The sequence below is a fragment of the Pygocentrus nattereri genome, chromosome 17, assembly GCF_015220715.1.
Source record: "Pygocentrus nattereri isolate fPygNat1 chromosome 17, fPygNat1.pri, whole genome shotgun sequence".
In the NCBI taxonomy this organism is placed as follows: Eukaryota; Metazoa; Chordata; class Actinopteri; order Characiformes; family Serrasalmidae; genus Pygocentrus; species Pygocentrus nattereri.
The window spans coordinates 5,179,134-5,205,639 of NC_051227.1; the positions used below are offsets into that span (position 1 = coordinate 5,179,134).

General features: G+C 40.7%; 1 protein-coding gene across 1 annotated transcript; it reads right to left on the reverse strand.

Annotated features, from left to right (window-relative positions):
• Window positions 1-9,269: 9,269 nt before the first annotated feature.
• Window positions 9,270-22,360, reverse strand: LOC108410437. The gene is made up of 4 exons (XM_017681515.2): window positions 22,252-22,360; window positions 14,658-14,784; window positions 12,300-12,436; window positions 9,270-10,891 (listed from the first exon to the last, which is right to left on the reverse strand). The coding sequence occupies exons 2-4, from the start codon at window positions 14,658-14,660 to the stop codon at window positions 10,210-10,212; spliced, it is 822 nt and encodes a 273-aa protein (XP_017537004.1). The 5' UTR covers window positions 14,661-14,784; window positions 22,252-22,360; the 3' UTR covers window positions 9,270-10,209.
• Window positions 22,361-26,506: the final 4,146 nt, after the last annotated feature.

The window sequence follows — 26,506 nt, forward strand, 5'->3', positions numbered from 1 at the left end:
CAGGAAGAGTCCCACCAGCACTCTAGAACACACCTGACCAAAATACACTTGATCACCCACTACTAAGTACATAATCATTGAGTGCATACATGTACACATATATACATATTAAGGCTGTATGCTGTACAATATCCACATAAAATGCAATGTATTGAACAAGCTGTCAGATTTCATGATAACACTTTAAGCACAACCCCCGTGTGAGGACAATCGTCATGTTTGAAGCAGATTTATGTGCTTGTATTTCAAACTGGAGGAGTGTTTGAACTGCGAATGCATGATTTGTAATTGGCTGTTTGGCCTAATGGTTAAGTACCTCATCTCCCACATGGGAGAACAGGATGCAATCCCACAGCAGAGAAGCACTTATTAGGTGTATGAAGATATTTGCTCTTGAACGATGTTGTGGGTTTAAATCCCGGGACTAGACAGTATTCACGATACCAGGAAGAAGTATCCCACACAATGTGCAAAATGAATGTTAGTCATGAATTCCAAATCAAGATTAAGTCAGTTGGATTGGCGGTGTTGATTGGTACAAAATCAATGTTGTCTTCTAATCAAGTTTATGCAGTATTGCCCACAATGACATACCCAGATACCATTAAAACTACCTTAAATACTGCATCAATGTGCACATTGCAGGAGTATAATCTTATATTCTGTCTATGGAAGAGTCAGCAATATTCTGTATTACCATCCATCCATCCATTTTCTAAGCCGCTTCTCCGTCAGGGTCGCGGGGGGGAGCTGGAGCCTATCCCAGCAGTCTTCGGGCGGAAGGCAGGATACACCCTGGACAGGTCGCCAGTCCATCGCAGGGCAGACACACAGACACAGACGGTCACTCACGCACTCACACCTAGGGGCAGTTTAGCATGTCCAATTGGCCTGACTGCATGTCTTTGGACTGTGGGAGGAAACCGGAGAACCCGGAGGAAACCCACGCAGACACGGGGAGAACATGCAAACTCCACACAGAGAGGACCCTGGTCACCCGGCCGGGGAATCGAACCCAGGCCCTCCTTGCTGTGAGGCGACAGCGCTACCCCCCACGCCACCGTGCCACCCTCTGTATTACCAATCAACTAATATTAACATCTGGATTGGCAACCCAAATATTAAGAAGAGCCATTTTGTCCTTTCAACAAAAATCAACCAAAATCAAAACACATGCCTCAGTATGTGCTAATGTACTAGTATAGGCTAAAAAATGTAATATAAATTAAATTTAATATATAACGAAACATTACTTTGCTCTGCTATAAGCTTTAGCTCAGCTATAGCTCCTTTTCTCGCATCTCCAGCAGGAAGCTTTTCCAAAAGTGCAACAGTTTCTCTTTCAAAACACTTCCTTCAGAATAACTTTCCCTTCTGCATCCTTCCCTATACTACCATACAGTACATTGTTTTGATGTTCACAATTAATTCTGCAGTATTTACTGAGCTTATGGAAGAAGGAGAAAATAACATTTGGGTTGTTTATGGTCTGTCCTGTTTAGGACACAATAACCCGGAAACAGATCATGAATATATAGAGAAAAATCAGAGGCTGTAACTTACCGTGGCTGAAGGAGTCTGAGGAGTTTCTGAGTGGAAATGATGAATTCTTCTCAGCAGAAAGAGCTGCAGAAGACAAAATGGTGCAGCTTTGTATCCACTATAGCCCTGCCCACTCAGCCCCTAACAGCAAACAGATGTTAGATGGCCTGGTGAGAGAAATTAAGCTTCTATCTTCTGACCTGAGGATGGTCAGCTCCCTCCATTGTTTGTCCTATCTGCTGATCTGAGGTGGTCAACTCCCTGCATTGTTGGTATGGCACTTTGATTGCTGACCATAAGGTCACACAATAACCCTCCAGGGTGGCAACCATCAAGGAGTGTTGATGTTCGCCATCCTTGCAGGGAGTCGGCACCTCTGTCCTTTTGATAGGGTAATCATCATCCCCCTGCTTAACCCCCTCTTCATCACCCTCATCCCCCTCCCATACCCCTGCTTAACCCCCTCTTCTTTATTACCCTCACCCCCCTCGCTTACCCCCCCCTAAAACTCCTCTTCCTCACCTTTATCCTCCTCCCACAACTTCCAGTGTATATAAGGTCCTCCTAAAATATCTCTAATGAGACTGGCTGTGATAGACTGGCTGCGATTGACTAAGCTGTGCCCATATTTCCTGTGTGTCAATAAAATCAAGTCTACGCTGAAGGTCTCCTGACTTCTGAATCCTGAAAGCTGAATTTCTAACAACTTGGTGCCGTGACCCGGATGGCATACTGAAACCTACTTGGTGAGTAAACGCCATTTCGAACCAAAGAGAAATTCTGGTTTTATAACACTGAGAAGTCAGTAAAGTTTAGCCTCTCTGAAGCAAGGGAAGTTTATTTGTTGTCAATGGTAAAGAAACCTAGTGTTTTTTTGTGGCTCTTATCCCCTTTGTTCCAAGGGAAGTTTATTTGTTGTCACTGATAAAGAAGCCTAGTGTTTTTTGTGGCTGTTATCCCCTTTGTTCCAAGGGAAGTTTATTTGTTGTCATTGATAAAGAAACCTAGTGTTTTTTGTGGCTGTTATCCCCTTTGTTTCAAGGGAAGTTTATTTGTTGTCACTGATAAAGAAACCTAGCGGTTTGTGGCTGTTACCCTTCGTAAAAAGAGGGAAGTTCATTGTTTGTTACTGAATCTGTAACTGTTATTGTTTTGTCACTGGTAGAAACATGTTAATAAGCAAAAAAGGTCAGAGTACTTTTCTTCCAAAGGTTTTCCTACTGATAGAGTGTGGTCTCTTACAGAATGCAAAACAGCTTTGGGCTATGGTATTAAGCATGATTCTGTGAAGGAATGTCTTTTTGTGCTAGAACAATATTGGGGGTATAAACTTAGCCATATGGAGGATAAGCTAGCAGAGGCTGAGGGGAAAATCCTAGAGTTAACTACTGAAAGTAAAAAGCACAAAACAGCTTCACTGAATGCCCAACAAGTTACATGCTAACTGCAAACCTAAGTGCCACTGTCAACCTCCAGCTCCAGGTCTGCCATGCTACACAGAGGATGAAAATCCTCCAATGTTGCATAGGCTGTACCCAGACATGGACGCATTCTGCTCAGATGGATCAGAATCTTCACTCTCTGATGAAGTTTCTGAATCTACTCAGAGTAAAGTATTTCAAATGAGACCTGTAACAATCAGATCTGCTGAGGTCCTCAATAAGGGTGGTGAAGTCAAGGAAACAAGGGTACAGATTGGCCAAATTCCTTTGGATGCTGCCACATTGGATAGACTGTCCAAGGAATTTAAACATCCAAGGGTAATGGGCCTTGACTTCATTGACCTTATTGAGAAAAAGAAAAACCTTTATTCATTGCATCCTAATGACGCTGTAGCAATAGCAAGCCAAGTTCTTAACATTACTGATAGCAGGAAGCTTGCCAATAAAGTGTTAGATGCTTTGGGTGATAATGGCCAAGACATTAATAAAGGGTGGAAAGTTTTCAAAGAGTGGATTAGCCACAAATGTCGTAAGACCACTAATTGGGGGCAGATAAGTAATTGTAAACAGAGAAAAGGAGAATCAGCTGCAGAATATTGTGACCGGTTTGAAAGAGTTTTTCTTCGTCATTGTGGCATTGATACTTACAACGATAGTATTGATTGCCCCACTGAGGCTCCACACTTTGGACAACTGGTCGACTCACTGCGACCAGATCTTAGACAAGCTCTAGTGACAACTGTTCCAAACTGGCGTATGGTTAAATGGGGTGAGCTTAAAAGTGAACCGGACAGATTGTATCTTGATCTGGAGCCAAGCCATGTTTCAGCGTCTGTACATGTCCTAACAGACAAAGGCTTCAACTCAAGTCCCAATCACAGGGTCCCTAACCAGAAAAATGAGTGCCATTATTGTCACTGGTCATTTTGCAAGGGATTGTCATAAGAAACAGGCAGACAATTCTAGAAGGTATCCAAAGATGAGGGAAAACACTGCTGGAAGATCCTCTGAGGGATTTCCACAGGATGATACAATAGGGAAGTCTTTCACATGACCAATTGTCTATGTTAATCAAGGCAGTGCAGGGATATAGAGAGGTGTCAATGTCTCCGTCTGCCCCAGCTTTAAACTAATTTGCCCAGCTGCTTCTGCCCATCTGTGTGCCATCAGTAGAGTTTGAGAGAATCGCCTTTTTGTTGATGTACAAATTAGGGGACAGGATTTTTCATTTCTTGTAGACACAGGGGCTCAGGTTACTACACTTTCTGACATTGTTTGTGCATCTTTAGGAATATCGTTAACAGACAGACACATCACTGGTGAGGGGCTGGGTAATGCCGGAATACCCTTAACTTTATCTACACCCATAGATGTTAAACTAGGACTTAAAACCATTTCATGGCAATTTTGGGTGGGAAAGGTTGAGAATATTCTTGGGATGGATTTTCTGAGAAAATTGAACTGTTCTTTGTCTATTATGATTCTATTATGAATCTATGCTGATTCGTGTGTTTGGAACATTGAAACAATCTGATTTGGCTAAAGAGGCAATCACCCTATTTGGTCAGATGATAAGGATGACTGTGGCCTTCTAGAAATGGAACCAGTTGTTCTCACTGGTCGTCAACCTCCTTGTACTAAACAGTATCCTATCAACAAAGAGGCCTTGCAGGGTATTAGACCAATCATAGATCAGCTTGAGAAAAGAGGTATCTTGGTCAAAACACACAGTGTATCCAACAGTCCTGTATGGCCAGTTCACAAAGCTAATGGAACTTGGTGGCTAACAGTAGATTATAGGATAGCTAATCAGCATATTGACAAGCTAACTCCATTGGTGGCTGACCCATCCACAATCTTTGACGGTATCCCTACAACACACAGTGTTTTTCTGTGGTTGATATGGCCAATGGTTTTTGGTCCGTTCCATTAGCATCACAAAGCCAGCCTTGGCTTGCTTTCACTGTGGGGGATGTGCAATACCAATGGACACAACTGCCTCAGGGTTTTCATAACAGTCCAACTATTTACCATCAAGCACTCAGAAAACACCTCTCCCAGGCTGAGCACATTTTGCAGTCCTCTGTTGTTATTCAGTATGTTGATGATGTCTTGTTGAGTAGTGAGACTGAGGAAACGCATGACAAGGACTTGAAGGCGCTTCTTGAATTTTTGGTTAGCAAGGGACACAAGGCCAGTCGTGACAAAGCTCAGTTTTGTTGTCCTGGTGTACAATATTTGGGGCAATGGGTTACCCAGGGTTCTAGAGGAATTTTGCCTGCTTGAAGCTCAGCAATTAATGCACTGTCGTTGCCAACCACAGTGCGCAAGTTGCAAGCTTTCTTAGGCCTCTGCAACTATTGCAGACCTTGGATAGATTCTTATGCTGCGATTTCACAACCACTATACGATCTGCTTAAAGGTAAACCTGGACAACATGACCCTCTTGTACACACAGATAACACAACCACTGCTTTTGCAAATTTGAAATCAGCCTTGATTTCTGCACCAACTCTTGGCCTTTGTGATCCAAACAAGCCTTTCACTGTCTTCGTGCATGAACATTGTGGTTTTATGACGTCCTGTCTGACTCAGGAACATGATGGTTTGCAGCGTCCAGTAGCTTGTCATTCAGCTAAATTAGACACGGTTGCTCATGCTATGGGTCCATGTTTAAGGCTACATATCTGGCACTGTTAGCATTTGCGCCACAGACGCTACAGCAAATAATCACAGTCAAATGTCCTCATTCTGTGTCAGCCTTACTCAACAATGGCCACATGTTGTCAGTGACAGCCTCTAGATGGGACAAGCTACACAGATATATTCTTTGGGTCACAATCGAGTGGAAAAGATGGTAAATCAGTTTTCACATTCCTGGTGGAATCCTAAGTTCAGGGAACAGGCTAAAGTCAATGTTGTTCCTCAGATGCGCAGTCCGGCTATTAAGACAGTAACGCCTCCAGGTCCATTTCGCCATTTACAGGTGGATTACATCACACTGCCTAAATGCGAGGGAAAACAAGATGTTTTGGTTATAGTGGATACATTTTCTCGCTGGATTGAATGTTATCCAACTTCCAAGGGCACTGCTGCACACACTGCTAAAATCGAGTCAGATCAAGGCACTCACTTCACTGGACAGGTAGTGCAAGCTGTCTGTAAACTTCTGAAGGTGAACTGGAAACTTCACTGTCCATACAGACCACAAGCTTCAGGACAGGTAGAGCGTGTAAACCGTGTCATCAAGGAACGACTGACTAAACTCCATAGTCAGGGTGTCAAATGGACTGCAGCCTTGCCAGAGGTACTTTGCAGTATAAGGGCAACTAGCAGCAAAATGGTTGGGCTTAGTCCTTATGAAGTTGTGACAGGTAGACCAATGCTGGTTCCAGGGATGATTGATCTCCGCAAAGCAGATGTGCATTTACTGTCAGATGCACTTCTTAATTATTGCCAAACACTAACACAAGCAGTACAGGCAGCTCAGAGTCAGGTCAATAGCGCTTGGAGCAAACCAGCTGAAGGTGGCCATACAATAATTCCAGGTCAATGGGTCATGGTGAGGAAACATGACAAACAATCTCTAGAACCCAGATGGGATGGCCCATATCAGGTTCTTTTGATTACTAACTCAGCAGTGAAATGTGAAGGAAAGAAAACATGGATTCACGTTTCTCATTGTAAGGTTGTGCCTGCTGCTCAAAAATGAGTTTAAGGGCCAGTAAAAGAGGAGGTGGGTGATGTACAGAGCCTCAAGGAAGAACTATGATTTCTATTATCATGGGGGTTACCCTTGAGGTGAAGACTCCACAACACTGTGTATCACCATAACAGCCTTTTCTGAGGGACAGATTGTGGGGAGCTGCATGACAATCACTGAATGAAAATCTTCAAATTTTGCTGATGAACAGTTCACTGCGTATGTTCCTTTTGTGTATTCTATAGAACCACACAGCGGAGACGGTGTCCCCATCCACTCAGAACACTGCATGGACTTCTAGATGCCTTGTCGACTTTTCAAGAAATGTGCATCTCAAGAAAATCTGCGCAGCTGATTGGAGACGAGGACGAGACCTTTAGGATGACCTACCAAGCAACAGACGCTGTTCACCAGGACAACATGAATACGTCACAAATCCAAACATTGTGCATGATCATAACCATGATCTGTGGTTCAAATGAATGGGATTGCACATGCATGCCCACAGAAGACCTGACATTCCATCGTGCAGAAGCAAATCATCCACGCTCCCTGACCTGCATCCATCATAGACAAGCTCTACCTGAAGACACCATATGTTTCTGGCACTTCTACACTAATAAAGACTCAGAAGCAGAAGGACCCACTTCACTAATGGCGAGCATTAGAATAAATCAGACTCCGTACTGGTGCAACAACGAACAAGCAAACCATTTGTTCTACAACGAAATGGAACATTGCAGAGATAGGCCTTGCTCTATTTTGCACAGTTATAGCCATTTTTCTTGTTTGTTTTTGTTTTATTATTATTATTGTACATATATTTCGTACTTGTAATCATTTTGTGATTCTCCATTAATAAGAATCAAAGGGGGAATTGAGCGAAATTAAGCTTCTATCTTCTGACCTGAGGATGGTCAGCTCCCTCCATTGTTTGTCCTATCTGCTGATCTGAGGTGGTCAACTCCCTGCATTGTTGGTATGGCACTTTGATTGCCGACCATAAGGTCACACAATAACCCTCCAGGGTGGCAACCATCAAGGAGTGTTGATGTTTGCCATCCTTGCAGGGAGTCGGCACCTCTGTCCTTTTGATAGGGTAATCATCATCCCCCTGCTTAACCCCCTCTTCTTTATCACCCTCATCCCCCTCGCATACCCCTGCTTAACCCCCTCTTCTTTATCACCCTCATCCCCCTCGCTTACCCCCCCCTAAAACTCCTCTTCCTCACCTTTATTACGTTTTCTGTTTCCATCTCCCTGCTCAATGTGTTCTGTTTCCACTCTGCTCCAGGTTTTCATTTTTCCTCTCTGTGCTAAAAGTGTCTAAAAGTTTGTGTTTGTAATTTTTAAATTAGGTAACAGTGAGTAAAAAGTAGTAACAACTAATGACTAGTAATAAGCAGCCAGCTAGATGTTTCCGAATGATCAGATTTTGATGTGTATTACAAATAAAATGGAAAATGTTCGATTTTATTTAATAAATTTGCAATGAGCAGCCAGTTAAACTGCAGGTAATCGCATTACAACAACCCCTAAACTGAAATGTTACCCAGATTCCTCAGGATATGGCATGAAGCGGTCACATTTGATCTGTCTGGCACTAAGTGCTTAAACGTTTACTTGTTTGCTTCAATTCCTCCAGGAGTAAAGCAAGTGGAGTTTTGTAAAAACACATTGACGTAAGAGCTAAAACACTGCTAGTATTCTGTGTATAATTATGACAAAGCGTCTTTAAATATTCTAAACAAATTTGTGAGATTTCATTGATTTTTTTAGGCTTGAGGCCTCCTTATGTTCACTTGTGCATTTGAAGACTTCTTGCTACGTTTTAGTACCACCATATCTCCAAAAGAACACATGGAAAACGTCATGTTCAATTGTGGGCGGCGATGGACTTGTTTTCCGTAAACACCAATCACTGTGTTAAGAGCCAGAAATGTGGACCACCTGGGGAGCCTAAGTAGATCCCTATGATTTCAGATTAACATATTAAAAACATGCAAGGAACCACATGCGTGACATTATATCAGATTTCAGACATACACCTGTAAATATCTACATTGCTGATAGTGAATGCTTTTTCTTTTAGCTTTTTCTCTGGCTAGTTAAAGCGTTGTTCATCAGATTGAGAATATGCTCCATGTACAGCCATTATTTTTCATTTTAAGGGGTACTTTTGAAACATTGCAATTTTACAATAGAGCCAGAAATACTTTCTTGGAGACTGTGCTGAAGGCCTAACAATACATTTGTCAGAAAACTGTCTGGCATCCAGGTGCCTTTTTCCACCCTAAATAATTAAAAGTTAACTCTTAAACTCCCCTTTGATCATCACCAGTGTAATGTTTTCCTGGCTACATGTTGCTGTTGGTCAGCACCAACCCTATAGAAGGACGCATGCTAGACTGTTTCTGGCAATTTTCATGAAAAGAGTTCAATATAGGTCCCAGTGCCTTTTTTAAAAGCAATGAACTAACTATTGTTGTTTTATTTGTGTAAACAGTGATGGGATCTGTACTTTAATTTTGAAATGAAATTATTACAATAAGCACTGAAATGATCACAAAATACACAAAAAGGTCTGTATACAACTTTAATATGGTATAGTTATTAAAATATACCAGTAACAGCATAACAGCACTTTTATGTGGTTAATTTTCAAACAAAGTAAAAATAAACAAATTAACCCTGACACCCAAACCTGTAAGCTGTTCCCTGTAAAACACAGAAAATTCCATTTATTTCGATAAATATAAGAATTTATATGATTAGCTTATTGGAGAGTAGAATCTTTGTGTTCAGCCCTGTTATTTAGTCATTTTTGGTCTTAAAACACAATGTAGTAGTTGATGTTACCAGAAGTGCCAGCGTTTCAGAGTTTTCTGAAATAAAAAAATCGTGATTTGTCACTCCACAGAATATGTTTGTACTGCTACAGAGTCCAGTGACATTGTGCATTACGCCACCACTCCCACTTTGCATTGTGTATTTTCTTCCTAGGCTTGTTTGTAGCTGCTCTGCCATGGAAAACCATCCTGCAAAGCTCCTTACATGCAGCTGTTTTGCTGATGTTGCTTCCAGAGGCTGTTTTAACTCTTTAGTGAGTGATTCAGGATAGGCCCTGCTCGCTTTGTGACTCGGCAGCCCCACTCTGTGAGTTTTGTGTGGTCTACCACTTCCTTGCTTAGTTGTTTTTGCTCTAAGACCGTTAGCACTTACGGTTGTCTAGGGCAGGTCTAGCAGGACAGAAGTTTCACAAACTGACTTGTGGCAGAGGTGGCAACCTTAGACAGTGCCAACTCACTGAGCTTATCTGTACTACTGTCAGTTTGTCTATCGAGACTGGAAGGCTAAGTGTTAATCCATTTGTCAATAATGGGTGTAATTAGGAGGTGGGCCCCAATACTTTTGTCTATATAGTATATATAATTATATTGTATTTTCAAAAGAGACAAGAGGTAAAAATACATGAATCAATAATGCTTTTATGAATGCTTATATTTTGTATCTGACTACTGACTACCATACATTGACCATGCACTTAGCATCAACTTCACCATTCTTGTGTACACAGTACTGACACTGGGCTCTGTCACAGCGGTAGAGCGGCACTTTAGCATTCAATGCTTTTATGTTTGATATCCACCGAGGAAAATATTCCTGATATCCCATTGTAATATAAAGTCGTTCTCCCGAAGGGAAACACTGAGCAAACGGCAAATCTTCGCTGTTTTCATTCTTCTCAGTGGAGGCCACGTCATGTATCTGAACTTCCCTAAACACGAAAGCTTTTGGGCCCTTGTGCTCCCTGAGCATGTCCAGGGCAGGGAGGATGCTGTACGCTCCTTCTGGTGTTGAGCAGCTGTCCACACATGGAGAGTTGTGGACGTAGAAAACCACACAGCCGTGTTTGTCTTTATCCAGGAGCTTCTTCAGCAGTGGATCATAGGAAGCAATTCCAGCTGGGCTCGACTGAATCAGCAGACGGTACTCAGGGTGGTAGCTGCTCGTTTCCTTGATTGGTTTTTGTTTGGCACCGATTAACCTCCACCCTCCGTAAACCCCTGCAGGGCTGTTCATGGCACGTTTCACTTTCCATGCAGAATCGCCAGGGAGGAAGTTCTGGTCAAGTTTCACATGAGACGAACACTTCTCAGCTGGGATGTTGATGGCTATAGCGAACTGATCGTGGTCCAAATAACTGAAAAATAAATTAAATAAACAAATTAAATAAGAGAAATAAAGTGAGAACAAAAAATCGAAACCATGTACATCTCAATGAAATGACCATAACGACCATTACGTCACCAATTAGTAACAATTTATATAACATTCATCATGCTAATTTCTTCAAGTACCAATATGTGAAATTAGGTTGTCACCAAGCTAACAGTAGTGCACATGAATATTTTACAGCAGCTCTGCTTAAACACAGACCTTTAAAGCTTGGAACAGACCCAGAGTTCTATAGGGACAGCTCCAGGAAAGATTTGAATCTAACAGGACACTTTAGCCTAAATCTAGAGTTAGTGATTGCATATCCAATTGAATATTCTTCTTCTTCTTATTATTATTTAGCCAAATTTCTGTCCGCTAACTCATTCTACAGTTTTTTGTTATATTGACACAATTATGTGCTTGTGTACAGATTTTTTGATGAACATGAAGTATTCATGCAATAATTGTCAAATTCTGATTTATTCCCCTCAGTAGGAATGAAGAGCAAAGGTTTGTGCAACTCAACTTATATCATGATGTTACAAGTTCATTAGAAAAACCTTAGTAAACGTAGGAAGGACAATAACAGCGACTTCCCAACACCCTGTCAGCCATCAGAGGTCTCAAAGCGACTGTCTAGCAACAACTTGTGATACCAAAACAACCACTAACAACCAACTAGCCATGATCAATTGTTATCAACATCTTAAGAACTTCCTAGAATACAAAGCAAGCAACAACCTAGGAACTGGTTAAGCTCTGCATTACATCCTTCAGCCTCATCAGCTTTCATGTTTTTATATAGTATTCACATTCACATTCATCAGGTACACTACCTAGCATGCCTAGCATGCATACAGAAACCAAGCATGATTGCTAGCCTAGCCACTTGGCTATAGACAAGGTAGACTTAGCGTAACCTTGGCCATCAAACAAAATCATAAAGAACATAATGATGCTAAAAAATGGACAAAGAAAGTCAAAGAAAATGAGCCAAACTGAGCTTAGGCATCTAGGCATCCAGGCAACTAGGTAGTTACCTTGTTAACTTCAGCTTTCAGCTTGTCATACTTCTCATCAGATGACTGATTTCTGCATTTTGAGTGATTTATTGTATAAATGATGTGAAGGCAGTTCTGCAGTTGTAAAGCTCAAATTAGATGTTCAGCTTTCTAGCAGTAACGTTAGAAATCTGCTTTCATTTCAAATTCCTGCTGACCAGGTCAGCCTACTCTAAAGGCACATTGTGCTCATGTTATAATTTATAAATGATATATTTATGTTGTGAAAATCTGCATGATCGTCTGTTACCCTGCTGTAGCTAGACATAGACATCATTGTTTGATTCATCATTTAACGTTTTCATTTGCGTATTACATTTTGCATCTTACTTTTCGTTGAGAAACCTGATGATCTGTGCGAGATTCTGGAAAGCCTTATCACCGGCCCTCTTTTTCCTCTTGTAAGCTTCGACTGCAGGAGAGAGCAGGGAGAGCAAGAACAGTCCCACCAGCACTCTAGAACGCACCTGACCAAAACACACATGATCACCCACACCAATATAGTCTGCATACATACAGATATACATATTGACATAAATTGAGATGTTTCGATAAATCTGTCTGATATCGAGATGACAACCGTTAAAGCACAACACTATGTGTGAGAACAATCCTTATGTTTGAAGCAGTTTTCCAACTTGTAGTTCAGATTGGAGGAGTGTTTGAACTGCACGTGTGAGATTTGTAATTGGCTGTTTAGCCTAATGGTTAAGTTACTCTTCTCCAACATTGGAGAACAGGATTCAATCCCGCAGCAGAGAAGCACTTATTAGGCTTCTATGGGTTTGTACCAGTAATGCTATGATGTTTTTATCTGTTCTGTCATTGCTGCTTTAATGTGTTTATCTTGGAAATTCATATCATGATAATAAAAGTATTGATGGTTGGTTGCCTAGTAGTAGTAGAGGTGAGCCAGTGACCTAAAAGTTGGGGGCTCAAATCACATGATTGACTAGGTAAAGACAGTATTCCTGAAACCTGCAACAAGCACCCCACAGCCGTATTGTGCCAGCTATGAATTCCAAATCAAAATGGATCAAGTCTGTTTGATCAGAGATGTTGATCTATGCAAAATTGATGTTATCTTTGCATCCCAATTGTGCATAATTGTCCACAGCAACATATCCAGACATCTATAATTACCTTAAATACTACATCAGCATGCACATTGAAGGAGTTAACAGCATACAAATCAGTAGAATAATAGATTCTGTCCGTTGGAGGGCCAACAGACCGTTACAATCAACTACACCATCAAATGCCGTCATGGTTGCCTATCTGTGTTCAACGGGATTAAGTTAAGATGACCCCGGGAATCTTTCTGGCATTAACTGCTTTCATTATCAAGCTAAATCAGAAGAGACCTAGACATAAATAGTTACACTGCAATTCAATCATCAACAAATCACAGTGGAAAATGACCAAAACTCCAGACGTCCTCCTTCTTTGTCTATTTCATTTGTCCCTTTAAGGTTGTAAAAACCGAAGTGTGCCAGACCCTCAACTTGAAAGAAGAGAGTGCCTGTGTGACTTGGTTCCCCCCGTTGTCCACCACTTCTCCACTGTTGGCTTCTTTTTACCCTATTCATTTGGTTAGTGCCTTAGCGCCACCATGTGGACTCATGAAGTAGTGAATCTGGTAAATCAAATTGGAGGTGGAGTCTGTTTCAAGCATTTACAGCACATGCAGGTTCCAGGAAATAAATCAGTATTTGGCACCAGTGTATCGATAACGTATCACAAAAGAAAGCAATATGAAATATCGCCATATCGATATTTTATCCCACCCCTGCTTGAGTGTCTGGCTGTGACAGAATGATGAGAGCAGACTTGGGTAGCATTATGGTTCAGATGCTGGAGGTTTTTTATATTTATTTCTAGTATTATATTATTATTCTTATTATTTCTTCTTGGCTGTCTAACTCTTCAGTCTCTTTCCCCTCTCAGAGTATTTAGGGTTTGGTTGATGGTGTTATTTCAGCCATCAAAACAGCTCACCATGGCTATATTTTATCTGTCAGGGTGCTTTATTAACTAACGCTGTACAGTGGCTCTGTGGAATGCTCAGTGGTGAGCATTCAGGTCTGTAATCTTCTCTTTCTTTCACTCTTCTACTCACTTGTGAAGAATGATGGTAAAAGTTGACTCACCTGACCAGATCACTTTGTCCACATCTCTGTAGACCAGGGCTGATGGTTTGTACACCACTGACCTCTCAGATGGTCACTAGTCTTTGTACTAAGGGGTGTGTTATAATAGAGCACTGCAGCTCTATTATAATATCCTGAACACAGTGTTCCTATTGAAACTATGCCATAATAACGACACCCCTATTACCTAAATTACCTAGCTTTTTTTTACATCAACTTCCAATTCTTGTAATGATTTATTCCAAGAAATTTTGAATAATTTTTGTTGGTACTTTCATCTTGAAATTTGAAAGTTTTTTTCTTGAAACAGTTTAAAGGGCAGTTGGAATTTTGACACCATGTCAAAAAATATTCGCTTCTACCTACAATACGTAATTTTACGTTCTGCATTTATTCTGTAATTCTGTAGTATTTACTAAGCTTAATGACAAAGGAGAGCAGCAGTAATGCTTGGGGTATTTAGGGTAGTCACGCCACTGGGACAGAATAACAGCAGAACATGAATATATAGAGAGAAAAATCAGAGGCTGTGTCTTACCATGCCTGAAGGAGTCTGAGGAGTGTCTGAGTGCAGATGATGAAGAGCTGGACTTCCTCAGAAGAAAGAGCTGCAGAGGAGAAACGGGTGCAAATTTGTATCCACTGTGGACCCGCCCACTCAGCCCCTGACAGCAAACAGATGTTGGCCTGGATAAGATGCTTGTTTCAGTTTTGGTCAGAGTAAGTTATGACAAAAGTAGGAAAATATTTCCTGAGAACCTTTACAGAAAACTTCTTTTTCTTCTTTTTCAGAGAACTTATTAGAAGTAGAGTCCACACAGCTGAATAAGTGGTATCACTGGCAGTGTTTATATGCAAAGATTTTTGCCAATCCAACTGAGTACAATCGGATTACAGATTCAGACTGAGGTGTTTATATGCTCAGTCTATTCAACAGTCTGATGGAGAATCTTCGTTTACATGCTCACTACAAGTAATCTGATGCAAAATGACGTGCATGTGTGGAGTGGCGCTTAGAGTAAATGTAAACCATAATAAGTAAACCAGCATCGCGTGAGATCCAGTCAGAGTGAGATGAGCAGCAGTGAGCAGTGCTTGTGTTTTTAATTGCTTTAAAATGACGTCAGACTCAGGAAAACGTCCTTCATAACATCCTTATTAAAGAAAGCCGAGAGGAAGACGTGTTCTGAGACACAAAAGATGGACGTCTGTCCCACTGCCGTCTTTTAAGGATCAGAGCATGAACTTCATCTCCTCTGCAGACCAGTTTCTGTTGAATGCTATAAACCTTTCGCTATGACGCGGCGCACATGCAGAATGTACTTACATGTTCCGATTGGAATGGAATTCAGGCGTTTACATGCCTATTATTCTTCTATTTAACGGATTATTTAGAGGTTTACCCACCTCGTTCAATTGGATAGAAATTGTATTCTGAATGGCCTCAATTGGATGTCTTCTTTTCTGATTGAGCTGTTAGTCAGATTATTAACAGATTATCAGGCTGCATGTAAACGTGGCTACTGCAAGTCTGGGCTGAATCACTGTTTTAAATCTCTATGGATAAGGGTTTTTGGTAAAAACTGAAATGTGATGTTTTTAGACTTGTATGTGTATTTAACAGGCCAGACAAGCGATTCAGATTTAAAGAAGAAATAACTTCATGTGAACGAGAGAGAGAGAGAGCGTGACTATGAATAAGGGGTGGTGACCTTATTTATCTAACCTTAGGTAGCTGAACTGTGTAGATCAGCTGGTCTGAACAGCGTCAGGGTTGATCAGTTTGATTAGTTTTAACAGCTCTTGCGCAGTAAACATTAATGCTGGTAACATTTCTGCTCAAACAATGAAGTAAGATTGTCAGGTAGCTTACTCAGGAACACAGTCAAACATTTATCATGGCTTTTCTTGCATCTTTTTTTACTGTGCCTGTCCTGTATTGTGCCTAAATCAACAATCTTAGAACTTCATATGAATGAGTGGGCTGCTATACACTCTCAGGAAAAAAGATCGACACTGTCACTGGGGCAGTACCCTTTTCGTCACTGGGGTGGTACCCTCAGGGGTACATGTCAGTGCCTTTAGTCAGGGAACATCACTGAACCATAATCCACTGAAATGATCTGTTCTAAGCTGTACTGACTCCACACACCCTGCCTCGCCTCCAGGCTTTTATGTTATTGTTCTGTTTCAAAATATTTGTTTATAAAAAGATACAAATATCTACTTTTCCACTGGGAAAAACTTATTTAATGTACACAATTGAACTTTAAAACAGCTGTTGCACCTTTGAGGGCACACTTCCATTGTTTGTACCATGTGGAATGAGCTGGTTCTCATGTCATACCAGAAACAGAGAACTCAAGCCAGGTACTGAATGGTGAGTCTTCATACGTTTTTTATTTGAACAAAAGCACTTACATTTGATGTTCCTCAATATGGGCCATTTAAAACTACCAAACATACAAACTCCTTGGGGCAAAGCAAACCCCAACAGAGAGAAGGCTTTAACTTCACAGAGAAGTCTGTGAGATCCCAAGAATTGGCGTGCTGGAGGCCTGGATCACCAGAAAGAGGCGCAGGCAGAGTGAAGAGTAAACGCACGGTTTCCTCAACAAATGGGCTGGATGAGGTCAGGATAGACGGATGGGAGAAAAGCTAAGTGAAAATGAAACTGCCTTTCTATTGCGCAATATTGCACAACAGATGTTGGGTGGGGTGGTGACTCACTCGTACATGTTTAAAATGCCCAGTGTTGATGAAAGACCTCAGAAAAGGAAATGAGCAGAGTTATTATCCGTAATTTATTACTGAAATGGCTTTTAACCTTTCAATCCACAGCAGTTCCTCTAAGACTGGCTTTACATGATGAAACTTTCAAGCATTTAGTTGCATGTTGTGAGTTGCCTGTGTAACGAGTTGGCCAAACTGCACATCTGTTAACCTGTGAATAAGTGCCGTGTGGATGAAGAACTCAGCTGCTGCTGGCTGCTCTCTTTAATATGAGAGATGCTGTACAGGCATAAATAACATTATTAAAGCTCTGCAGCTCACATGAAGCTCTGGAGTGAACACGATACGCTGCTCTCACATGCCTCTGAAACATGCAGAGGCCTGCGCTGTTACACACTAGTGAGACAGGATCCTCTGCTTCTCCCCTACTTAAGCAGCGGTCTTTGCAGAACCTGTGAACATTTCTGTACCCATTTGAAATGCAGGCGTGCGGCAGATCTTCATTAATATTCATTTTAATATTGTGGCTATGGTTACACCATCTCTCCACTGTTTTACTTTTATTTTAGATTTCCAGCGTCTTTCCCTGTTCAAAACTCCACATCACCCCCTGCTGGTGACCTTTGCATGTGTTGATGAAACAAGTTTAAAAGGAGTAGCTTTCTAGATTTTTCCCTTTATAGTGTTGACAATGGAGAGTAAGCTGAGAATTCCATGAAACAATCCAGGTTTGTTTTGAGAGAAGCCAAATGAAAAAGAGAGATTTGTTCTTTTCCCTCAGGAATTCCGGGCGGATCTCATCCACCCCCGGTGCTCTGCCACCAAGGTGTTTGCCAACCACCTTGGTTATGATGTAAATGAAAGATTCTCAAAATTAAAATGCCATGTATTATGCAGGATAAACCATAAATAAAGGTCTAGCACATTGGAGCAAGTGCCCTAAAACAAGCTTCCTTAGTAGGGCATAAGAGAGAAGACAGATACTTTATAGGGAGTGAGTGAACTTGTGAACCTTTCAAGGCCAAAAACTGAGATGGAGAAATGCCAGCGATTATGCTAGAATGTGTTAGAATGTGCTTGGCACAATGTTCTTTAAAAAGGATTCAAACTACACTTGGAGACAATGGTTCACACAAGACCCTATTTGATAGACATGTGAAGGTCAATTTGGATATAATAATAATCAGGAGATGACAAAAAAGAGGTGGGGCGATGTCACCCCACCTTCACCGAGGGTTCAAAACATGTGTACAAACTCGGTATATTCGGGAGTGTCATCCAACGGCCTTTGGAAAACATTCTCCATGCTCAAAAGGAATAAAGAACCCGCACTTCTGAATTCTGAAGAGTCTTCTCGTATTTCTTAGTTTGTTTGATTCTTTTTATTTTCTTTCAACAAACAACTGAATTCGTTTTATTTTACAAACCATAGATAGTACTTAGGCTTGGTGGTCAAACAAGTGTCGAGCCACGACAAAGTCTAGCCAGCTTAAGCCACTGAAAAGTGGCCAGTGTAGTGTGTTTGTTGTTTTTGTATAAATTAACGTAATGGCTGCCACATCCTGCCTCCAGAGTCCTCCTTGAGCCTGGCTAGCACATGCCGTGCTACGTTCATTAACTCCAGATAAGAAAACAGTATCACATAAACATCCTAACTGGACTAAACCTCCTAAATACTGTCCTAACTTTAGGATGAACCCCAGAGCTGTTCCAGCTTCCGTTTTAACCCTCTGTTTCTTATGTTTTGTGCAGTGACAGGCAGCACAGTTCACTATAACTAGCATAATGACGTTATATTTATCTGCATCAAAAATGGTGCTCCAATGTTTTTTTTCTAATGTTAAAAAAATCCCAGATGCTGCAGACTCGATCTCCATCATGTTCTTTACTACCTTCATGTATAAACGTTGATAAAAACTCATCAGATGAATTATTACAGTGGCTGTGGTGAATAATGAGTAGACAGAGTTAGACGCGTTGGAGGAATAACTCGGCTAAAGCGTCTGTGAAACTGAAACTGGAGACTGGCAATGCTTTGATAAACAGCACAACCCACTGTCACAATACTGTTAACCGTTTTTACATCAGTAAGAGTAGCTAGCTGTATAACTTCATTATTTTGATTTAATGTTTAAATTTCAGCAGTGCAGGTATGGCTGGTTGCTAGGTAACAGACATAACAGTTGATTATTGTCTTCGAGTAGGTTAAAATTTCCTCACTTGAGATAAGATGCAGTAAAATAAGATAAGATTTCTAAATTGAGATAAGATTTGCTTCTGTAATATGAACGAAAAATCTTAGCTTGATGTGTAAGGTTTTAAGTAAAGACAAAAAAATATGCAAAAAGTTAAAATAAGAAGTTTCTGTAATACAGCCTCAGGGGTCAGCATGACTACAAATAAATGATTTACTCTCCAAAAACACCAGTGAATGTTACATTACATTACATTACATTACATTTAGCTGACGCTTTTATCCAAAGCGACTTACAAATAATGAGGTACATAGAACAAGCATAGTCAGGCCTTAAAGGAGGCCAAAGGGTAATAGCGGGGTAGAGAAGGGAAGGAGGGCAAGAAGGAGATGAGGTTGGTAGTGGTTAGATTGCAAGAGGCGATTAGAGCAAGTGCTCCCTGAAGAGCTCCGTCTTCAGGAGTTTCTTAAAAATAGCGAGGGACGCCCCTGCTCTGACAGTGGAAGGTAGCTTGTTCCACCATTGGGGAATCAAGTATGAGAACAGTCTCGATTGCTTTGTGTGAATATTTGGCAAAGCTAAGCGACGTTCATTGGAGGATCGCAGCGGCCGGGCGGTGCTGTAAGCCTTTAGGAGCGAGTGCAGGTAGGAAGGAGCCTGCTCTGTTAACACCTTGTAGGCAATCGTAAGAGTTTTAAATTTGATACGAGCAGCAACTGGTAGAGTTGGAGCTCAATGAGCAGTGGGATGACATGCGCCCGTTTTGGTTGGTTAAAGACCAGATGCGCTGCAGCGTTCTGAACCATCTTCAGTGGTTTTACAACACAGGCCGGGAGGCCCGTTAGTATGGCATTGCAGTAGACGAGGCATGAGATGACCACTGCTTGTACCAAGAGTTGGGTGGCTTGTTGTGTTAGAAACGACCGTATCTGTCTGATGTTGTACAGCGCAAAGCAGCAGGACCGAGCCACCGAGGCAACATGGTGCGTAAAGGAGAGGATATGTCTGAAGAAGCTGAAAATTATAATTATTTCATGTGCTATCTTTCTGTGAGGAGCTTTTAGAGGTGGATGTCTGTTTCCTATCACCACCTCTGTGAACAGTTCTGACTCAGGAAGTTTCTCTAGAACAGAGCGTTTCACACCACACCGCTCTGAACTGCAACCCAATTCCAAACGCTGTGTAAAATGTAAATACATGTAAGTTACAAGGTTCCAGGTGTGAATGGGGAGCAGGGCTGTTAAATGTGTTTTGGGTACAATTCACTTGTATGAATTGCAACATGTACTGTGACATTCTGAAGCAGAGCATGATTCCCTCACTTCGGAAACTGCGCCACATGGCAGTTTTCCAACTTGATAACGACCCCAAACACACCTCCAAGATGTAAACTGCCTTGCTGAAGGTAAAGGTGATGGACTGGCCAAGTACTTCTCCAGACCTAAGCCCAGTTGAGCACCTGTCGGACATCGTCAAGTGGAAGGAGTAGGAGCGCAAGGTGTCTAACATCCACCAGCTCCATGATGTCATCAAGCTGCACACTGACTACTGTAAGTTATATCCAAGTTTCATTTCTATAGTGTCGTCCCATGAAAAGATAGAATAAAATATTTGCAGAAATGTGAGGGGTGCACTCACTATTGTGAGATACTGTATGTAAAACAATCATATAAAATAAACAATACATATAATGATTCAAATGTTTATTTGCAATCCAATATGGTGGTGGATCATTTGATGCCTTGGGGCTGGATTGCTGCTAGGGATCCAAGAGGACTGCATCTGCCATAAGGCTGAAATTTCACTGTGAGTGGACCTTTTAGCAAGATAATGACCCCAAACATGCATTTAAATCTGCACTGAAATGGTAGCACAGACACAAAACTCCAATCTCTTTCTAAAATCCTTACAGTTATAAGTAATTCAACATTGGATGTTTCTGTATTGTTTATAATAATACACCCAATGTTTACAGTATTTGGAAGCATATAACTTGATAACTGGTAATTTGGTATTTCCAGGTTATACATGCTTTGTCAACAATATGATGTTTTTACTGGTAGGGATGGTATTATTATTATTATTATTATTGTTGTTGTTGTTGTTGTTGTTGTTGTTATTAGTGTTGTTGTTACTTGAGTTTAGAGTTTAAAGAAGAGTGCATTGGCTATTAGGATATTGAATAATACTGAGAAAACACTGTTCAATTCACGAGATATTTTCGTGTGCCGGATATTTCAACAAGCATCACTGGGTCTTGTGTGACAGTAAGTATTAAGAAAAGAAAAAAAGGCATATGATGAGATTCTAAACCACAGAGAACAGAGGAAGTAGAAAAACGTACAAGAATGCTTAGCCACAGCTTAGCCACAAAAACATGTGAAGAGGAAGTGTGAAATGTACAAACTTCCACATAACTTACAAATAGTTTTAAATGTTTGACAAGCATACTAAACTAATATGTGGACTTTTGGACAATTGGGTCACTTTATGTCCCGGTTCAGGTTATGGCATATAAAATATTACTCAGCCTTGATTTGTTAAAATATATTCCCTCTGTTAGGCATAAATAACTAGTGCAGAGTCTGACAGCATTTATTCAGCAACTATGGCACGAAGGTATTTAACCCCTTAAAATCTGAAGGCTTGTTACAACGCCAATTCCAATGAAGTTGGGACGTTGTGTAAAACATAAATAAAAACAGCTTTTGAGATGGATCAGCAAAGCATGTAAAGCCATTGTACTTTCCAGTGTCTTGACAAATTTTTGTCCATTCTTTTTTTCACTAGTCTGTCATCTCATTTACGTTAACTAATCATTTGAATATTCAAAATGAGCTCATTTTTTTTATATTACTTCATATACTTATTAATATCCTTTACCACATGGCTATTGCAAAGCATATTGCTCAATTCTCCAAAAAGGAATTCAATTAACTATTAAATGCAGGGCAGGGTTTTCATATTCTGACTAATTAAACACATGACCCCTCATTATGTTTCATTGCCCCCTAGTTAAAGCAGTCCATAACTAATGTTTGGTTCTCTAAAAAAATCTTTCAGTGCATAGTAATTGTAGTGGCCAAGTTCGTATTCTTTTGACTTCTTTTAACTGGCCACTGGCAGAAGTGCACAGTAAACTTGTTTCTGACGCATAGCCACTTTGTTCCTCTTAACAAGCAAGCTGATGTGAATTTCACTCACGGACTGCAGGATTGTCATGTTCAACCTTTTATTGAAGTCTTCTACTCCATCCAAAGCAATCCTTAGAAGCACGGGAACACTTGACATTCCCAGAGTAAACAGACAGCTTATATTATTAACAAAAGGCTGATGTGGCTGATGGTCAAAACTTATTGTTTTTGCTTTGTGCACAACAGCCTTCTTCGATCTTGCTTTTTTCTTCTTTTTTTTCTTTTTCGTGCACATGCGCAACAGTTCTTTTAAACTAAGAGCAAGTCAAATGCTGACATGTATGCATAACATTAATGCACGCAACACAACTGACATAATGGAAAATGACTAGAACAATTGAGTAAACAAAAAATAACAATATAGATTAAACTGAGCTTACATTTGGCTCTTACAGTAATACTCACACAACATTTAAAGAACCTCAATATAATGTGACTATTGGGAGCAGTTAATTGGTATTCTGTAAATGTTCAAATTCTTTACATACACATAAATCTTATTTCTAAAAATTTTTCTGAACTGCAAAGGCAACCTGTCCAGGGTGTATCCTGCCTTCTGCCCGATGACTGCTGGGATAGGCTCCAGCATCCCCCCTGCGACCCTGAGGGAGAAGCGGCTTAGAAAATGGATGGATGAAAGATGGGGAGCTGACGTTTTAGATTGAGGAACACATGTTAGTGATTCTGCCCTGCGATGGACTGGCGACCTGTCCAGGGTGTATCCTGCCTTCTGCCCGAAGACTGCTGGGATAGGCTCCAGCATCCCCCCTGCGACCCTGAGGGAGAAGCGGCTTAGAAAATGGATGGATGGATGGATGGATGTTAGTGATTTGATGGCTGGTGATGCTTATCAACTAGCTGATGGAGGAGGGTGCAACTGGAGGCCTGACAGGGGCTGTCTATGTTCTTCTAAACAGGAAGTAATTTGGAAAAAGTTAAAGAGCTGTTGGATAAACATGCTCAATTGAGTCATGTGATAAGGGATAGCTTGCTAGACATTTTACATTTTGATGGCAAGGAGTGGTTTTTAGTGAAAGATTAAAAGTAGAGGAGAGGGTATTACATCAGTACATTTTGCAAGTGTGTACTTTGGATGAACAGTTGAATCTTTTTGCCAAGTTTAATGGCTGTACCAGGACAACTGAATTGCTTACATAACAAATGGGTTTTAATATGCGAATAGGCAGTTGAAAAAAAAAAACAATTATAGAAGCAGATGTATGTGATCCTTAGTAGTTAGAACATTAGTTTTTAATGATGGTGGAGTGGAAAGAACAATTAAGGGATAGTAGCTGTTGATATGAGTGTTATTTGAACTGCAGCAGTGCACATTATTGTAGCTGTTGAGATTCTACCAGGTTTGATGGCTGTTTTCACCAAATGGTTCAGTAGCAGTGGCCTAGTTTTCAGCTTCAGTGTCTCCAGACCTTAACCGTCAGAACCCTACTGATTGTTGTTGGGATAAGGTGAAAAGAGCAGTTCACTGCAGCCTTCCAAATCTGCAGCAACTGAACATTGTAGTTGTTACCACATGGTACAGTTTTCCTGCACAATACACATAGGATCTTGTAGAATCCATGCCCAGGGTGAATTTATGCTATTAAAAGTTCCAATGGAGCTGCATGACACTACTAAACAATGTGTACCTAATTCAAATATTCAGATACTCTGCATTTGGAAATAATGATTTTGAAAGGTTATTTTGTAAACAAAATTGAAACATTAATTATGGGACCCTTGTGCCTAGTCCTTAAGTGCCTTCTGTTACGGGAGGATGGCGACGAGGCGGACCCAAGTGCAGAACTGAAACCCAGCAAAAACAAAAAGACAACAGGATATACGGTTGCTGTCGCTATTAAAAACGTGCCCGGACCGAGATTCGAACCGTCGCTGTTATGGTCGACAGTCCACGGTGCTACCACTGCGCCACTCGAGTGAAAAAACGTGGGAACCAACGACATACAAAGGAAATGCAACAATATTACTCAGCCTTGATTTGTTAAAATATATTCCCTCTGTTAGGCATAAATAACTAGTGCAGAGTCTGACAGCATTTATTCAGCAACTATGGCACGAAGGTATTTAACCCCTTAAAATCTGAAGGCTTGTTACAACGCCAATTCCAATGAAGTTGGGACGTTGTGTAAAACATAAATAAAAACAGCTTTTGAGATGGATCAGCAACGCATGTAAAGCCATTGTACTTTCCAGTGTCTTGACTAATTTTTGTCCATTCTTTTTTTCACTAGTCTGTCATCTCATTTACGTTAACTAATCATTTGAATATTCAAAATGAGGTCATTTTTTTATATTACTTCATATACTTATTAATATCCTTTACCACATGGCTATTGCAAAGCATATTGCTCAATTCTCCAAAAAGGAATTCAATTAACTATTAAATGCAGGGCAGGGTTTTCATATTCTGACCAATTAAACACATGCCCCCTCATTATGTTTCATTGCCCCCTAGTTAAAGCAGTCCATAACTAATGTTTGGTTCTCTAAAAAAATCTTTCAGTGGATAGTAATACTCACACAACATTTAAAGAACATCAATATAATGTGACTATTGGGAGCAGTTAATTGGTATTCTGTAAATGTTCAAATTCTTTACATACACATAAATCTTATTTCTAAAAGTTTTTCTGAACTGCAAAAGGTCCTTCTATGGAGTTGCTCAAACATCTCTTTGTGCCCCTTTTTTAAGACTGTGGACAAAGGAAATTAAAAAAATAAAAATGGGGAGCTGCCCTGCGATGGACTGGCAACCTGTCCAGGGTGTATCCTGCCTTCCGCCCGATGACTGCTGGGATAGGCTCCAGCATCCCCCCTGCGACCCTGAAGGAGAAGCGGCTTAGAAAATGGATGGATGGAAGATGGGGAGCCGACGTTTTAGACTGAGGAACACATGTTAGTGACTTGATGGCTGGTGATGCTTATCAACTAGCTGATGGAGGAGGGTGCAACTGGAGGCCTGACAGGCGCTGTCTATGTTCTTCTAAACAGGAAGTAATTTGGAAAAAGTTAAAGAGCTGTTGGATAAACATGCTCAATTGAGTCATGTGATAAGGGATAGCTTGCTAGACATTTTACATTTTGATGGCAAGGAGTGGTTTTTAGTGAAAGATTAAAAGTAGAGGAGAGGGTATTACATCAGTACATTTTGCAAGTGTGTACTTTGGATGAACAGTTGAATCTTTTTGCCAAGTTTAATGGCTGTACCAGGACAACTGAATTGCTTACATAACAAATGGGTTTTAATATGCGAATAGGCAGTTGAAAAAAAAAAACAATTATAGAAGCAGATGTATGTGATCCTTAGTAGTTAGAACATTAGTTTTTAATGATGGTGGAGTGGAAAGACCAATTAAGGGATAGTAGCTGTTGATATGAGTGTTATTTGAACTGCAGCAGTGCACATTATTGTAGCTGTTGAGATTCTACCAGGTTTGATGGCTGTTTTCACCAAATGGTTCAGTAGCAGTGGCCTAGTTTTCAGCTTCAGTGTCTCCAGACCTTAACCGTCAGAACCCTACTGATTGTTGTTGGGATAAGGTGAAAAGAGCAGTTCACTGCAGCCTTCCAAATCTGCAGCAACTGAACATTGTAGTTGTTACCACATGGTACAGTTTTCCTGCACAATACACATAGGATCTTGTAGAATCCATGCCCAGGGTGAATTTATGCTATTAAAAGTTCCAATGGAGCTGCATGACACTACTAAACAATGTGTACCTAATTCAAATATTCAGATACTCTGCATTTGGAAATAATGATTTTGAAAGGTTATTTTGTAAACAAAATTGAAACATTAATTATGGGACCCTTGTGCCTAGTCCTTAAGTGCCTTCTGTTACGGGAGGATGGCGACGAGGTGGACCCAAGTGCAGAACTGAAACCCAGCAAAAACAAAAAGACAACAGGATATGTGGTTGCCGTCGCTATTAAAAACGTGCCCGGACCGAGATTCGAACCGTCGCTGTTATGGTCGACAGTCCACGGTGCTACCACTGCGCCACTCGAGTGAAAAAACGTGGGAACCAACGACATACAAAGGAAATGCAACAATATTACTCAGCCTTGATTTGTTAAAATATATTCCCTCTGTTAGGCATAAATAACTAGTGCAGAGTCTGACAGCATTTATTCAGCAACTATGGCACGAAGGTATTTAACCCCTTAAAATCTGAAGGCTTGTTACAACGCCAATTCCAATGAAGTTGGGACGTTGTGTAAAACATAAATAAAAACAGCTTTTGAGA

What these genes read in the sequence shown, in the direction of transcription:
- LOC108410437 (XM_017681515.2), bottom strand. An exon ending in ATCAGGTTTCTCAACGAAAA is followed by an intron (nt 10,892 to 12,299) that starts GTAAGATGCAAA and finishes TTTATTTTTCAG; the next exon opens with TTATTTGGACCACGATCAGT.